The 15,539-nt window shown below is 41.4% G+C and overlaps 1 protein-coding gene across 2 annotated transcripts; it reads left to right on the top strand.

The window, feature by feature from the left end:
• Positions 1-1,467: 1,467 nt before the first annotated feature.
• cers3a (ceramide synthase 3a) lies at positions 1,468-15,386 on the top strand. Of its 2 annotated transcripts, XM_041934005.1 has the most exons (12): positions 1,468-1,625; positions 2,399-2,452; positions 3,951-4,132; positions 4,691-4,808; positions 5,540-5,658; positions 5,747-5,804; positions 5,974-6,024; positions 6,958-7,050; positions 9,107-9,235; positions 11,288-11,394; positions 12,194-12,347; positions 13,316-15,386. In XM_041934005.1, exons 3-12 carry the CDS (start codon positions 3,960-3,962, stop codon positions 13,502-13,504), a joined length of 1,191 nt encoding a protein of 396 aa, XP_041789939.1. In that variant the 5' UTR covers positions 1,468-1,625; positions 2,399-2,452; positions 3,951-3,959; the 3' UTR covers positions 13,505-15,386. The 2 variants fall into 2 exon arrangements, with proteins under 2 accessions (XP_041789939.1, XP_041789930.1); XM_041933996.1 differs by lacking the exon at positions 2,399-2,452.
• The last annotated feature ends 153 nt before the right edge of the window (positions 15,387-15,539 follow it).

The raw sequence follows: 15,539 nt of genomic DNA, 5'->3' as shown, positions 1-15,539 counted from the left end.
GTTTCTGTGGTTCTGTTTCAATCGGATCTTTCCAGGTGCCTTTCCATCTGGCTGTCATATTAATCATTAGCTCAGAGTGTAACCAAAGTGCTCCATTGATTTGGCTTGACAGTGTGTTCCACTGTTTGCTCTGTCAGTGCATGACACACCCACCTTCCTGCAAAGCCAGCATACCTGCTCAGTTTATATGCACTGTTTTAAGACATCAGTCTGCAAGAGAATCAAAATGAACATCAATGGAAATGATATTAGACTTGTGAAAATCCCATGGTTGTAAATCACAGATTATAAACTACATAATCTAATTTTTCGGATGCAGTTTGACAAACAATTGTAGTTCATTATAGGAGCTCCTGAAATGTCTGTTTGTATTACAGCAAAAGCTGAGGATATCAAGGAAGAGTCAGAAGATGAAGAGACAGTTAAAATGGAAGTGCTGATGAAGTTTCAGTTTAAATGTAAAGTCTAAAGGAAGTTGAAGTGACAGTTTGTCATTGCTGTATCTTTCCTGCCACATGCCATTACACTGTACAGCTAAAAAAAAATTTTTTCTACACACTGCCATTTGCTGTATATACTCCTTTTTGTACAATACTTTTTATCACTACTGTTTGCTATTTTTGCTATTTTATTATGTATAGTTTGTTCTTTATAGTCCTATTTCACAAATTTTTGTGCATTCTGTGTGTAATGCTGCTGCTGCACTGCAATTTATCAATAAAGTATAAATAAAGTCTATCTATCTATTTATCTATCTGAGTAGAAGCTGAAATATCACTCGAAGTGAAAGAGCTGGAAGCAGTTTGAGAGTGAGCTGAAATTCAAGGACTGAAAACAGTTGAAGTGAAGGGGTCAACAAAAGGAGTCGCAGGTGTTATTTGAAGTGTAAAGCCCGAATTATACTCGTGCGTTAATCTATGCTATGGGAACGACGTCTTGATTCAAGTATACATCAGCCTTAAGATGACGTGTAAGCAATAAAAGCACATGAAGTGTCACATGAAGTGTAAGAGTTCGTAGAAGCGTCAGTGAGTCAGATGATGTGTACTGTAGATGCTTAAAGCAGTTCAGCTGGTTTAAGTGCAGTACCTGAAGGATCAGATGATGTGGAACAGCAGAAAGTACTTTGTACTGTTTGTAATGGGGTGTTTTCACTACTTTGACAACACACAGTACAAACTATATGTCAAAATACATATTTCTTGTAAAAGTCACTCAGGTGACTTGTTTTTTTTTTTTTTTAAGTCAGCATAATTTCCCAGTAGCCTCTTCTGCCCCTCAAAGGTTTGTTTTGTGTGAGAACCTGCTTTTGTTCTTATCTGGAACACAGTACAAACAAGGTTATTAGACCCCTTGCGGGCAAAGCTTGTGTGTGTTGTGGCAATCCGCTAACCTCCCTCTACTTCCTGGAGGGGAGAAAAAAAAACCCTTCCCAGGTAATTGTGGCTGTGCTGGGTGTGACGCTAAAGAATGTCAAACAAAGAGAGAGTGGCTGGCTGCTTGTCGTAGCGAGGGAATAGAGGATTTTACCATCCGTGTTAATTTCCCACAGCAAACACAGCAGTCAGCCAGTGTGGAAACAACAGCCCTTACCTGCTCTCTCTGGTCGCACTGACAGTGGAAAGGTAAGCCTGTGTTTTTCTGTGACCTTGGAGTGTGATTGAAGAGCCCTCTGCTTGTTTTGAGCTTGAATTTGAGTGACAGGTCCACATTTTGTTTGGTCTGTTCTTGTGTAAATGTATTTCCTGTGCTGGTGGTAGAGGTTCAGGGCTGCCTGCAGCTACAGGGGGCACTTGTTTGATCAGAGGAGATTCTGCTGTTGCTGAAGTTTGCTCTTAGGCTCCGCGAGCTTTCTCATGGCTGAGTTGGGATGAATGACATCCCTGTTCTCGCAAAGATCAACACAAAGATCCCGTGAGATCCAAGTTGTGTGGTCTGCCCACTTGAAATCAAAAGGTTTGGGTTAAGATTAGTGGTGGGGCTTTAAGATGTTCACAACTGCTTTCTATCTCAGTTTGACAGTTTCAAGGACCTGCATTGCTGGGTAACCTTTGCAGCGCCAGCAGCTATGTGAAGGTGGAATGACAAGTACTTTGACTGGAGGAAAATTTCCATTAATGCCACTCAAAGCACTAAACAAACAACAGTTAGCAGACAAGTCAAGAGAAGTGTTTTTACAGTGTGTTTGTAAAGCCCGAGGTCATGAAAAACAGCTCTTTGAGACGATTCAGACGTTTTATTCTTCTTAATTGCTGCTTGAATATTTCCACTCAATGAGACTTCCACCTTTTGTTCCTCATGTCAGAGGCAAATATTCTGCTTTTATTGCATGCTTTAAAATGTTGTGTTATTGCTGTTTACTTAAAGACACACTTCCTTATTTTTTTAACATGCCCAGAACAGCTAACTGCTGACACTTTGAGTCAACCAGAGGCTCAGCACGTTCTGTCAGGTGCGTAAGGGAGTGAATCCCCTGTAGGTTTCAGTGGAAATGCTTATACTGTATTATGAGCCACAGTTGAAAAGGACTGTCCCGCCATTGATTTACAGCGGTCTGTCAGTGTCATGGCATAACAAGTTGCAAACACTCATTAGAATTATAAATATAATGCAGCTGAATCCAGGAGAGCAGAGAGGGCTGTGCGTGGGTCACAGAGTCTGTCTCTGCAGTGACTAAAACAGGACCGCAGGCAATCAGTAGACATGCAGCAAGCTAAAACTGATCCACTAATGTGGTGAGGGGTCAACATATCAGCACTGACAATACGAAGACAAGCTAATAACAGGCTGACGAAGCTGATGCTGTAATACAGCAGATTATTAGAATTTAACAAACAAACAACAAGAGGCTGTATTAAGACTAAACTATTAAACTAGATTAGACATCAGGATTTCAAATATCCAGATGTGTTTACGCATATTTGGTCGGCCATCATCAGCAACTTCCTCCCAAAGAGATTTTGCAGTGCTAAAGAGCCGCACGACTTCTACCCTTGCCTCATGAACCACAAGCGGTTGCCTGTCAGGAAAACATAAGCCTGTCTAGTTTTGAACATTTGAACAAACAGCAGATCCTTGTTTTTCTGGTGAGCTGTCCACCTGGCTCTCAGAGCCTTTACGGCACAGTGCCCCCCTGGTGTTTTGACTGAGTGACTGTGTTCAAAGGAGCACTGCAGGGGAATACTAACAGTCCTGTTTGTCCTCCTGTTGTGGGGGGCCACAGGAATGAGTCAGAGACTCAACAACTTGGCTTCCACTGCGGGTTGATAGACCACTGAATAGACTTCTTGTCTGCCTGAGCTAGTCCAGTGCTTCTATACATGTTGTTTTCCCTCCCAACACAACACACACACACACACACACAAGCACACACATCACTTATTGTCTCCATTATTAACTGCTTCAACTGTGGTGTGTTGTTAGGCTGCAGCTCAGGCTTTCATTGTCAGTTTTTTTTCTCTCTCCCTCTCTCTCTCTCTGTCTCTCTCTCTGTCTCTCTCTCTCTAGTGATCTTTACAGTAAGGGAGGGATCGCTGGGTCAACATTTGTTTAGGAAATAGGCCTTTATGTACATTACAGTAACTGTAGTATCAGTGCCTGGCTGCAGGCTGCTTGTTTCTTTATACTCATACGGACAATGAACAGCACTTCATTTGGGTACAAATGCAGTAAAGTCCAGATTTCTCTGAGGTCAGGGTCTATGGTGACGTTGAAAGGAATTTCTAGATTGGAGGTGAACCGTGTTGACAAATTCAGTGCTAAAAGAAAGGTTCTTTAGATATCACCTCATCACCTCTTTGTTTTCTGGTCCATTGTGAGATGTGAATCATCAGTCATATCATAGTCACGTCCTTCCAGACATTAGCCACAGACAGTGCTGAATGTGTGTTGGTAGTTACTATCCACTAATTTACTCTTCTTGTGTTTCTGTGTCCTGGCGGCTCTGTCAGGGTGGAGGGATGTTTGACACGCTGTATGAGTGGTTCTGGTGGGACAGAATCTGGCTGCCTGTGAACCTGACGTGGGCTGACCTGGAGGACAGGGAGGGCCGGGTCTATGCAAAAGCCTCACATCTCTATGTCACTGTCCCCTATGCCTTTGCCTTCTTACTCATCAGATACCTGTTTGAAAGGTAAGATCCAAACTGCACCTCCTTTCCCATACGGTTACACTGTACTGACAGTGCATCACTCTGTGTTGGAAGATTAGAGAGTATATCACAATTTCAAGGATATTCAAAGCAACGATGAGTGAATCCTGCAAACATGTATTTTATGTAAATCCATCTTCTTCCTCTGTGCAATAGAGCTCCACTGTTGTCCAAAAACTATTAAAACACACCAATGAGAGACACTGTTGCACGGGGTGACTTGTTCCCTCATGACCATGAATACACACATACACACAAAGACACACTGTAGTTTATTTTGAGTGAGTTAGAGTTACTACAAGAGCACCATAGTATAAATTGCTGAGCATTTAAAAAAAAGACTATAAGTTTAAAGATATACGTCAATAAGGTCTGATGGATTTGGGGCTGCGAGCCATGCACAGACAGGGTAGAGGTCAGAAGGTACAGACATGAGAAATGGTTTGGGTCATTGGGTCTGATTCATCATATACTGCATGTATAACATTAAAACACTCACATTGTTAGACTTGAAGCCTGTGTGTGTTTGCTGTGCTTCAGGTGGATAGCAACACCCCTGGCAGTCTCTGCTGGTATAAAGCGGAGAGTCCATCTGAAAGCAGAGCATAACCCCATCCTGGAAGTCTACTATACGACTCACTATAGAAATCCTGCTCAGGTAAACAACGTTCCACTCAAATATCCGTCATGTGACTAATGTGGTATTTAAATATCAACATTGTTTACACAACATTTCCATTAACTTCACCAGAACAAGCAACCGCACTGTGCACATCTAAGCTCCGGATATGGAACAAAAGTGCAATAAACATACTGGGTGCTTCGTCTTTGGGTTTCACCTCTGAGTTAATGAAAAAGCTATAACTGACAGCCAAAACGATGAAAACAAGAACCTTTATCTCATATTAAGATTCTGTAGATTAAAGAGTCAGTTCACCCAAATGAAAAAGCACATCTCACGAATTATATTGTGAAATGATGTTGGTTTTAAGATGTGACCAATGCCAGTTTTAACTCTTCAGGACCCTATTGGTCTGTGGGGGCAGGTGATTGTTCAGTTTCACTCACATATGAGTAACAGAAGACAAACAAGAATTCAGCCCTCATGTTTGAAGGTGTAGTGGTATCCCACAGAAAACACTACTTGAGCCACTTTTGTTTTGTGTTTTCATGTAACACTTCCTGACTCTTCCTGGCTTTTGAAACAGGAGACATGCCGCTCATGACTCTGTTGTTGTATGTGGAAAACAAAATGATCTAAAATTACTGCAATGTGATTTTCTCTGGCCTGTCAATAACAAGGCCTCTTCATTTGGTACAAACCCCACTGTTAAACCATTCATTCATTCACAACACAAAATGCGACCATGTTGGTTCCCTTCCTTCCAGGCAGACATTGACGGGCTGTCAAAGAAAAGCACTTTGTCTGTGAGACAAGTTGAGCGCTGGTTCAGGAGGAGACGCAGTCAGGATCGTCCTGGAGTCCTGAAGAAGTTCAGAGAGGCCAGGTCACTACTCTGTGTGTGTGATGATAATATTACCATATCTCCAATATCCATAGTCTATACATGGTCTTCTCCCCTCTGCTTCCTGCAGCTGGAGGTTTGTCTTTTACCTGTTGGCCTTCATCGGAGGAATAGTAGCTTTGTACGATGTGAGTAGCTGATATTATTGTAAAACGAGACTTTACTGAAGGCAAAACTTCACTGTGAAAGCAACTTGAGAGAGCAGTCACAGCAAAGTATATTTCACAAAAGCTTTACTTTCAGTATTTCAAACATATCTTACAAGTATAATCACAATTTCTCTCCATGTTTTTGCAGAAAGAATGGTTTTATGACACCCGGGAGGTATGGACAGGTTTTCCAAAGCAGGTTTGTATGCTTTCCTAATACACCATAATCATCATATTAACATCAGAAAATGTCAGCCTCTCTGCCCCACTAAAACCAGTCCTCTCAGCCTCTCTGTCCCATTATAACCAGTCCTTTCATCCTCTCTGTCCCATTATAACCAGTCCTCTCATCCTCTCTGTCCCATTATAACCAGTCCTCTCATCCTCTCTGTCCCATTATAACCAGTCCACTCAGCCTCTCCGTTCCACTAAAACCAGTCCTCTCAGCCTCTCTGTCCCATTATAACCAGTCCTTTCATCCTCTCTGTCCCATTATAACCAGTCCTCTCAGCCTCTCTGTCCCATTATAACCAGTCCTCTCATCCTCTCTGTCCCATTATAACCAGTCCTCTCAGCCTCTCCGTTCCACTATAACCAGTCCTCTCAGCCTCTCTGTCCCACTATAACCAGTCCTCTCAGCCTCTCTGTTCCACTATAACCAGTCCACTCAGCCTCTCTGTCCCACTATAACCAGTCCACTCATCCTCTCTGTCCCACTATAACCAGTCCTCTCAGTCTCTCTGTTCCACTATAACCAGTCCACTCAGCCTCTCTGTTCCACTATAACCAGTCCTCTCAGCCTCTCTGCCTCACTATAACCAGTCCACTCTGCCTCTCTGGTTCTCAGTTCTTTGTTGAGGAAACCTTCACTACAAACTCTATGCTGTCATTCAGCTGTGACGGGTGTATCCCATAGCTTCATTATCAGGCTGTACTTGCCTTTGAAAAACAGAGTGAGTGTGAGATGACGTCTTTGAGTGAACAACAGATTCATCTACACTTCCTTCCCTCCAGCTAAAGGGGTTAGACAAAGAGAACAGCCTTCAGGGACAAATCTTTTGTCTGTGTGGCTCAGATTCACTGTAGCTTCATGTTACATGTCGTGCATCTCTTTCTGTTTCTCTGTCTGCAGACCATGTTGGAGTCTCAGTACTGGTATTATATCTTGGAAATGAGCTTCTATGGCTCTCTTCTCTTCAGCGTTGCCTTTGATGTCAAGAGAAAGGTGAGTAGTGATTGTCTGAGGCCAGGATTTCAGCTTGGCTCAATCTCCAGCATGCCTGATGCATAAATTACCTACATGCATTTGTGATTGTAAATTTAAGCTTAGGGCATGGCCACAAACTAAATAAACCAAGACTAAAAATTAATTTTATTTGGTTTTTTGGCATTTCATAGTGGTTACTACCACTGTCAGTGATAGTAACTCTGAGGTCAGCGAGGGCACAGCAGTCATCAGTTCTCATCTTGCTGGATCTGTTGCCAGCCGTTCACATGGTGAACATGCGTCTAGGCAGCTAAGCATCTCAGGTAGAGCACGTCCTTTATGTTGACATACCACAAGACTTGATGCTTGGTCCCGCTTCTTGTCTCAATACAGACCAGCTCCCTTTGTACTGTTGTTATGCAAGACAAAATTCTGGCAGGCACAATTAGAGTAGGGTGCATGGGGGTCCTAGCCCAGAGAAAGAAAAACAAAAGAAAAGAAAAAAGAAAAGAAAAGAATGATGCAATTTTCTTCAGTGTGACATATGTAGTCGAAGACTTTTGGGGGGTTATATTAAAACTACATTAGATCAGTTTGTTGGCTCCTACCATTTTATATTAGGTTAAATACTGTTTTATTTAGACATTTTCATGTCAGTTATTTGTGTTGTCATGGTTATGTAGAATGGCCCCCACTTCCACTGTAGCTTCTGCACAGCTGCCACGTTTCATGAAGGAGTTAAATGTCATCTGCTTTAGCACAAAATTTAAACGCAATAAATTTGCATAAAAGGACTATGTCCACAATGCAAATCCAAAATGCAAATTTATTTACAGAACATAGATAATAAAACGGCAAATGAAAGGAACCTGCCAGCGTGTTAAAGCTGTATTATCAAACACAGTGCATAGGAAGCATAGGCTTTAAAAAACATGGATTAGTCTCCATGACGTTATCCACAGGTTTCTAAAGGGCCAATATGAAGCTCAGTGACAGTGGTCTCAGCCATCTCCATCTTGGTGGTGCCTGACTTTGAAAAACCCCGGCTAATCCACAACTGGGCAAAGAGGCGGAGCAAGGTTGGAGCTGAGGTTGGCCAAATGATGCCTGGTTGCTGCAACCTAGAGGCTAGCTGTCACTTTAAGCGTCCATGCCCATAATGATGCATAACTTTAATGATGAGATTTTCCTCTGCGTCGTGACTTGGACATATCAGATTGAACTGCTAACTAGAACTTGTGAAAGTGGTGTTAAAAGCTTTCAGCTCATATCCATATGATTCACACAGCACTCCTTTACCAAAGTTAGATAGGATGCTATGCGTCACAAGTGAAGACTAACTAGCGAGCCAGAAGAATCCAACTGTTTGGCAGTTGGATTGAGGGATGGTTCCTAACCTAAGTACAGACCAACTAACTTGCAAAGCAAACTGCCAAAATGCCTATATTTTTCAAATGCAATTGAGTGTGTATTTTCACACACTTGAAAAAGAGACTGGTGCTCTACAAACCACTTCAGCAACACAGCGTTAAACTGTAGATAAGCAACTTGATTTCATCCTGCAGCTTCAGAAACCAGTACCATAGCAAAAGGGTGTGTGTGACCTTTTCAAGTAGAATCTTTGACATGATGAGAAAAATACATTTGACTCATAACATGGAATTATCATGGCAAAAAAATAATGTTAATAGAATGATATATATAATAAATAAAATAAATAAATAAAAGTGATTCATGTGGGGTGAGGCTCCTGACCCTTCCTTGACTGGCACCATCAGGACAAAGTTTCCATGTGACCAAGAAAAGTGACCTTGGCTCCTAATTGGTAGATTGCTTTGACATTTGTTACAAATATTGAAGCTTCCCAGACTATCAGCCCCTTTGATTTCAACAATCCCCTCTAGCACCACCCTCAGGACAAACTTAGTATGAATTTTTGTTCAGACCAACAATTTAATAATGTAAATAACATTATAGTCAAGTTGGCGCAGGTGGGACTCAGGGTTAGTGGTTTGGTAAAGACTGTGAGTGTTCTCCATGGCAGCTGACTGGTTTTATTTTTTTCCTCCTTCAGGACTTTAAGGAGCAAATCATCCACCACCTGGCCACGCTGGTCCTGTTATCATTTTCCTGGTGTGTCAACTACATTCGTATAGGAACGCTGGTCATGCTGGTCCACGATGCCTCCGATGTTTTGCTGGAGGTCAGTCACAGCCACACATGGGTTTAAATAGAGCATGAACTGAACATGTTGATACTGGATGACCCGACAAACCCATGATTATATTCCATGCCAACATTTTATTCATTTTTTACTTGCTACAATATCAGTGTATGGAAACTATGGTTAAGGTCAGGGAAATATTGTGGTTATGGCAAATAACGTGTAGCTAAGGTAACTGAAAGATCCTGTGGCTCTCATAACTTAAGGTTCTTTCAGACAGCAAGTGGTTGCCAAAGATGCTGCCTCCAGGGAACATAGATTTTCTGTATGGCAGCAGACACAAGCAAGTTGAAAAAGAGCTGAACCACCATAAAGAGTGAATGCAGTGGCACATAGCCTTGTGCATACACAAGAATAGCAGCAGCAAGGAGAGGAAGGGCAGCCATGTTTACAGTGAAAACAATGAACACGGCAACCACTCGCTGCCTGAAAGCACTTTTACTGCTCTCCACTCCAGCCTTTCTCTATTCAAACCTGCTTTTTCTATTATTTTTATTGTTAGCAGTAGTACTATAGGTCTAGTAGTAGTATTATTAGTGGTTTTTGAAGGAAAAGAAATGTATAAAAGTAGAACGTCTCCTGAATGTAGCTCTATATTACTGCCCAGTGCTAAATGGTTGACTCCTAGTATGTATAAAGTCATTTGATACTGTAGCTCAGTATTGTAGCACATGACCATGGAAGTGCCTTTCTACAACTTTTGTACCCAGATGTGGTGATGGTAACAGTGAGGTCATTCCGTGTCAAACCAGATAGATGTTTTTGTTAAATTTTAGATTTTGTTCTACTTTGTTCTATATATATATATATATATATATATATATATATATATATATATGCTTCACACAGATTTATATATATGTAAGCATTTTGCGTGTAAAACACGTTCCTTCCATATTGCCTCCATGAATGGACCTGGATTGATGGATTGAGACACAATCTTAAAACATAAACTGAAATGATAGCTCATAATAAACTTAATGTTTAATCAAACACATCTCTGCACTGTAATAATATGGCAAGTGAGGTGGAGATAGATGGTCTACATGTACTATTGGAACCCAACAGATATCATCTGATGGACTCCTTATCCAAGGATGGTTGAATGAAGAGTGACTGGGCTTTGGTGGTAGAAATGTGAAATCATTTCGCATCTCTTGACCCTGCTTGGATAACGATGACCTGGAGGACTTAGAATCTTCACAGACATCACTTGTATGCAATGATATAATCTTGATCAGGTGTCTCCAATTCTGCTCCTGGGGAACAACCCAAATCAATCATACCTGATGCTAATAATCAGATGTACCAGGCAGGTCCCAGTTTCTTTTCAGTGCTCTGTATACGCATAGGTATTAAACTAGTCATGATTAGCCTCATATTTTGTTCAGTTATAACAACATGAAAGAAACTTTACACACAATATGGCCACATATACACCTTTTTTTTCACACAATTCCCAAATCACCATTTTGGCATCTCAAAATGGCACCAATTTGCACTCTTGGATTGCCACACTTGGATTCGGATGATATTAGAGCCCTTGAAATTTGGCACAACATTAATATAATATTGCATTTTTAGCAGGAAATATGGAAATGCATATACTTTGAGGGACTGCGTGGGGCCCCCAAACCACCCATTTTGCACTTTTTGTTTCATTTTCAAGGGCCAGTAATTACAAATATGACATCTGCTTGTGCCTTTCAATCACTCGTATCTGTTGTACACCACTTTGTCCATGTGACCTGCCATAACCCATACTCCCACCTTCTGCCTCTCTGCGTAAAGAACAAACAACTGCCTGCATTGGCAATGAATGTTGACACTGGACACACATTTTGTGGCAGAACTGTCTATAATAACATAAGTCCAATGGAATCCTGGCTGGGTTAGATTATACCATTACACCATAAAAGCTTTATAGTGACCAGTGAGTGTGATACTGCAGGAAGTGGATGGTAATTTGCTTTAAACGTGCTGTGTGTGTTTGAATGTGGTTGATAACAATGCAACTCCTTTTTCTTTTAGTCTGCCAAATTATTCAACTATGCCAAATGGGAGAAAACCTGCAAAACTCTTTTTGTTCTGTTTGCCATAGTGTTTATGGTAACACGACTGATCATCTACCCATTCTGGTAAGCTCGTAAATGAGGTGTGTGTGTGTGTGTGTGTGTGTGTGTGTGTGTGTGTGTGTGTGTGTGTGTGTGTGTGTGGTGCGCGCGCGTGTGTGCATGCATGCTTGCATGTGTGTGCAAATCTGCATATGTATTTGTGTATGCATGAGCATGCAAAATGATTGTAAACTCTAAAGCATGATATGGTGTTTCATTTGCTTCCCACAGGTTATGTTAGATTTTGACATTGAAACTGAACTGAGAATGTATTTGTGTTGCTGACCTCACACTGAACACTCCATATTACAGTATTGTGCGTATCAGTCGCCTCTTCCAGCAATCATTACTTGATTATGTGAACCCTTCCATAGCTGGACTCAATAGTTAGTTCAATTGTTTGTAATGCCCTGTACAAGATCCTGCGTTCATGAACGTTCTCCTGCTCAGTTTGTGTTGAACCTGTTTTAGAAAGGTGTTGACTCAGTTATATTGTCAATTTGGGGTAATTTGGCTGTAGTTTGTGTTGATAGGACATTCTATTGTGGTAATGAGAGATATGATGAGACAGGCTAATATCTGAAGCTCTGAAGGTCTTTGTCAAACACGTATATAAAAACTAGACTATAGGTCGGAGAATTTGGTTTGTCTTCTATCCAGAACCTTCTTTTGGGTCAACATCTAGCCCATCTCACCCCCATCTGCTCACATAAAAGTTATAACTGCATTTCATTTGTACCAATAGAACACACAACATAATCTAATTACACATCTGAACCCTGGATATTGGAGATTTTGACTCGTTTGTGTTCTCCCGTTGCAGGCTGATCCACTGTACATGGGTCTACCCTGTTCACCACTACCCTGCCTTCTTCGGCTACTACTTCTTCAACGTGATGTTGATGGTCCTTCTCTGTCTGCACATATTCTGGGCCTACCTCATTCTATGCATGATCCGAAAGTTTCTGATTGGCTCTGTAAGTCTGCTCAGCAACAATCATCTGTCATCTTTTGATATTTTGTGATCTTCAATGTGAGAAAACTTAGATGGTAACGCCACAGAACAATTGCCACTTTTTTCACTGAGGTCTAGTAAAGCCAATGAGGCATCAGAAGGCATCGTTTCAATGAGAGTGTTTGTCAGATCAGGAACATAAACTCTCCTGTACCTGACTGGATGAACTCACTCTTTGCTGGATTGTAATTGGTCTTTGATGCCCCCAGGACAAAAAGCTGGCTGGTCTTGAAACACTGTCAAGTTGTTCACTTACATTCTCTCTCCACAATACTTTTGGAATACATTTGACATGATAATTGTACCCTAAAGCTGAATTTATGTAAGGGGTTAACTTTAACCTTCCATCATTTCTGGTACACTGACTTTAGGTTTTGAGACTGTCCACACCAGAAAAATAGCAGCATCAGAAGTTTGTTCAAAGCAACCTTTGTTTAATTTTACCTCACAAGTGTGACCTTTCAACCAGCCTCATCGTCTGACTGCTTGTGCTTCTTGCCCTGTTGGACTTGACTGTAGTCATAGCATTCAAGACACACATCCACACTCACCGGAAAAAGGCGACTCAGACCAACAGTTGCTGCTGTTTTTGACTTAGTGTGAAAAGATATGTTTGTGATAGAACAGCACACCAGAGAGCGCAGTGACTCTGAAGGCAGTTAACAGAAAGCAGTAAATACAGAGCTTCACTGTTTCCACTGACAGACCAACTCTCCAGCTCATTGTTCTCTGCTGCAGCTCAGGTTCCAAATCTGCTTTCAGGTGGATGTTTTGTTCTCTTTGCCTTTGGCTGCTGGCTCCACCAGCTGCTTGTTGTATTTGCCGAACACACACTCCCACTCCCTCCAGTTTTCCCTCTTTGACCCCCTTCCCCACCAAGCTTTTTTCTTTCTGTACATTTACTGTATTTCTCTCTTTCTTATGTCCCAGCTGACCAGAGATGAGAGAAGTGATAATGAAGAGGAAGAGGAGGAAGATAGCAGCTTGTCAGAGGATGAAGGCCAGGAACAGCACAAGGTTGGCAATGGATTGACAGTTGATCAGAAGGAGGGCAAGAAATCCTGCTTTGGATGCTTGTCTCCACCAGAGAACATCTGCCAGTCAAAGACTGTGTACTGACCTGTGCTCAGTATGATTCTGTCTGAGTGGAGGATGTGAGAATAGAACAACGGTGAATACATTTCTTCCGATATGGACCAAAAGTTAGCAAAATATGTGATTTATTACTTCAGATGCTGGAAAACAGCCTAGCCCAAATAAGCCTCACTGTTCTCACAGTGCTTTGAACTGCACACATGCTCAAGGAGAGGAGATGTTTTTGGCTGCGCTCCCCTCCACAGTGTTGTCAGTGGCAGCGATCACTGAACTCAAAGAGTCAAAGAGACCAGGAAACCAAACAAGCAAACAAAGCATGAACCCTGCTGTGCTTATCATCACGTCTAATTTGTTCCATGTTTCTTGTGAGGTGCAGAGCTGGTGCACTGTGGAACGTTCTTCCAGCCACTTCACCTCACTGTTTCATCCATCAAGTCGTGCTGGCCTCTGTTGGCTCACACCACTTATTTATGGTCACAGAGAGATGAATGAAATTCAGTAACACTGTTACTGACTGTTAGGGGTCTACCAACTTCTTTAGGTTCTTAGGGCTGAAGACTGGAAGCAGGGAGAATTTTTTTGTATACTTTCTGGAGGTATCATTGATGTTCATGCCTAAATTTAAACTATGCATAAAAAAGTAAAAGATAGGAAGATACTTGTTGCTAGCTTGTTTAGCTTTATAGTTAGCTAAATATCACCATCACTCTTTCCATTTTCACATGTAGAGCGCCGATGTGAGACCGGAGCTTGTGAATTGTGATACAGATGTAATAAAAAAATCATTCAGAATGCAGCCCTGCTGTGTGTGATCCATTTAGATAAGGACAATAGCTTTTTGAAAAAGAATCTAATATTGTTGTTTATTTTATGTTTCTGTTTCTTAGCAGCCTTTGATACAGAGATGTTCAGTACATGTTTGAACAAATCTCAATCAACAGACCTTTTAACAGAACTGACTACAATGAATCAGCATTGTCACTGATTGTGTGTGACGTTGTCAGCACAGCAGTGATTCACAGTATGTTACTTCCTCGTTAAAAGCTTATTAAAAGACCACCGATGACTGAGACAATCCTAATTGGATACTTGCAGTAAATAATAGGTTGCTGAGCTATTAACCATGTATAGGCTAGTTTTGTACTGTATTGAAAATGACAGCTTGGACCACAAACAGACTGAAGTGCCACTGAACAGCAGACAGTCTCAGTCAGCACTGAATGTCACAGCTGTATGAGTGTACTCTCTCTGTTGTATCGACTGCAGTGCATTTGGACGGTGAAGAGGTCACCTCCTGCCGTATGCACTGATGTGCATTTAAACGTCGAACACCGTCATATCAGAAGAGGCTTCTATGCGTCGTTCTAGAGAGTGTGGACAAGAAGTTTTCTTTTAGAACGTTTCATTTGGAGGACTTGTTGAAACTGACTGCTGTGATGAGCTCAACATCACAGATCTTTGATAATACCTGTTGTGAGTTTGAAAGGTGTATCACCTTTACTGTACGGTCACTAGATTTCAGTTTTCTAAATCCAAGACAGACATTTGTTGAAGTTTACTCTTGCCTAACATCAATAATGCTGTGCCAAAGAGTTATTAGATGTGTTACTGCTCTTCACTTAACTCAAACATAAGCATGAAACACTGGCTGTAGGCTTATTTATTATATGGAAAAACGGAGTGGGGGTATATGTGTTGATGATATGATTGATAGTCAGATCAAACCCTGGGAGTCATGGACAAACATTTCAGCAACATTTTAAAAAACAGTTGATGAAGAGTGAGATGTTTTATGCCAAATGTATTCTGCCTTTATATTTCTTTTAGCTCACAGCAAATGTAGTCCTGTCAAGTCCAGGATGTTGTATGACATGTAGTGTAGTCTTGATGAATAAAATTGTACTTTTGGGTCAGTCTTCAACGTCTTAATAAGGGTTTTCATTTAAGTGTTGTTACAAACTGCTACACAACTTCTACTACAACAATTCCAACAGTGTAGAGTAATACACTAGAAAACAAGGTCACCAGGAGAGCTGTGTGTGGTTCTTCTCAGCTGTCT

Source organism: Chelmon rostratus, chromosome 1 (assembly GCF_017976325.1).
Source record: "Chelmon rostratus isolate fCheRos1 chromosome 1, fCheRos1.pri, whole genome shotgun sequence".
NCBI lineage: Eukaryota > Metazoa > Chordata > Actinopteri > Chaetodontiformes > Chaetodontidae > Chelmon > Chelmon rostratus.
The sequence above is the reverse complement of the archived record's forward strand: the minus strand, read 5'-3'. Positions and strand labels throughout refer to the sequence as shown.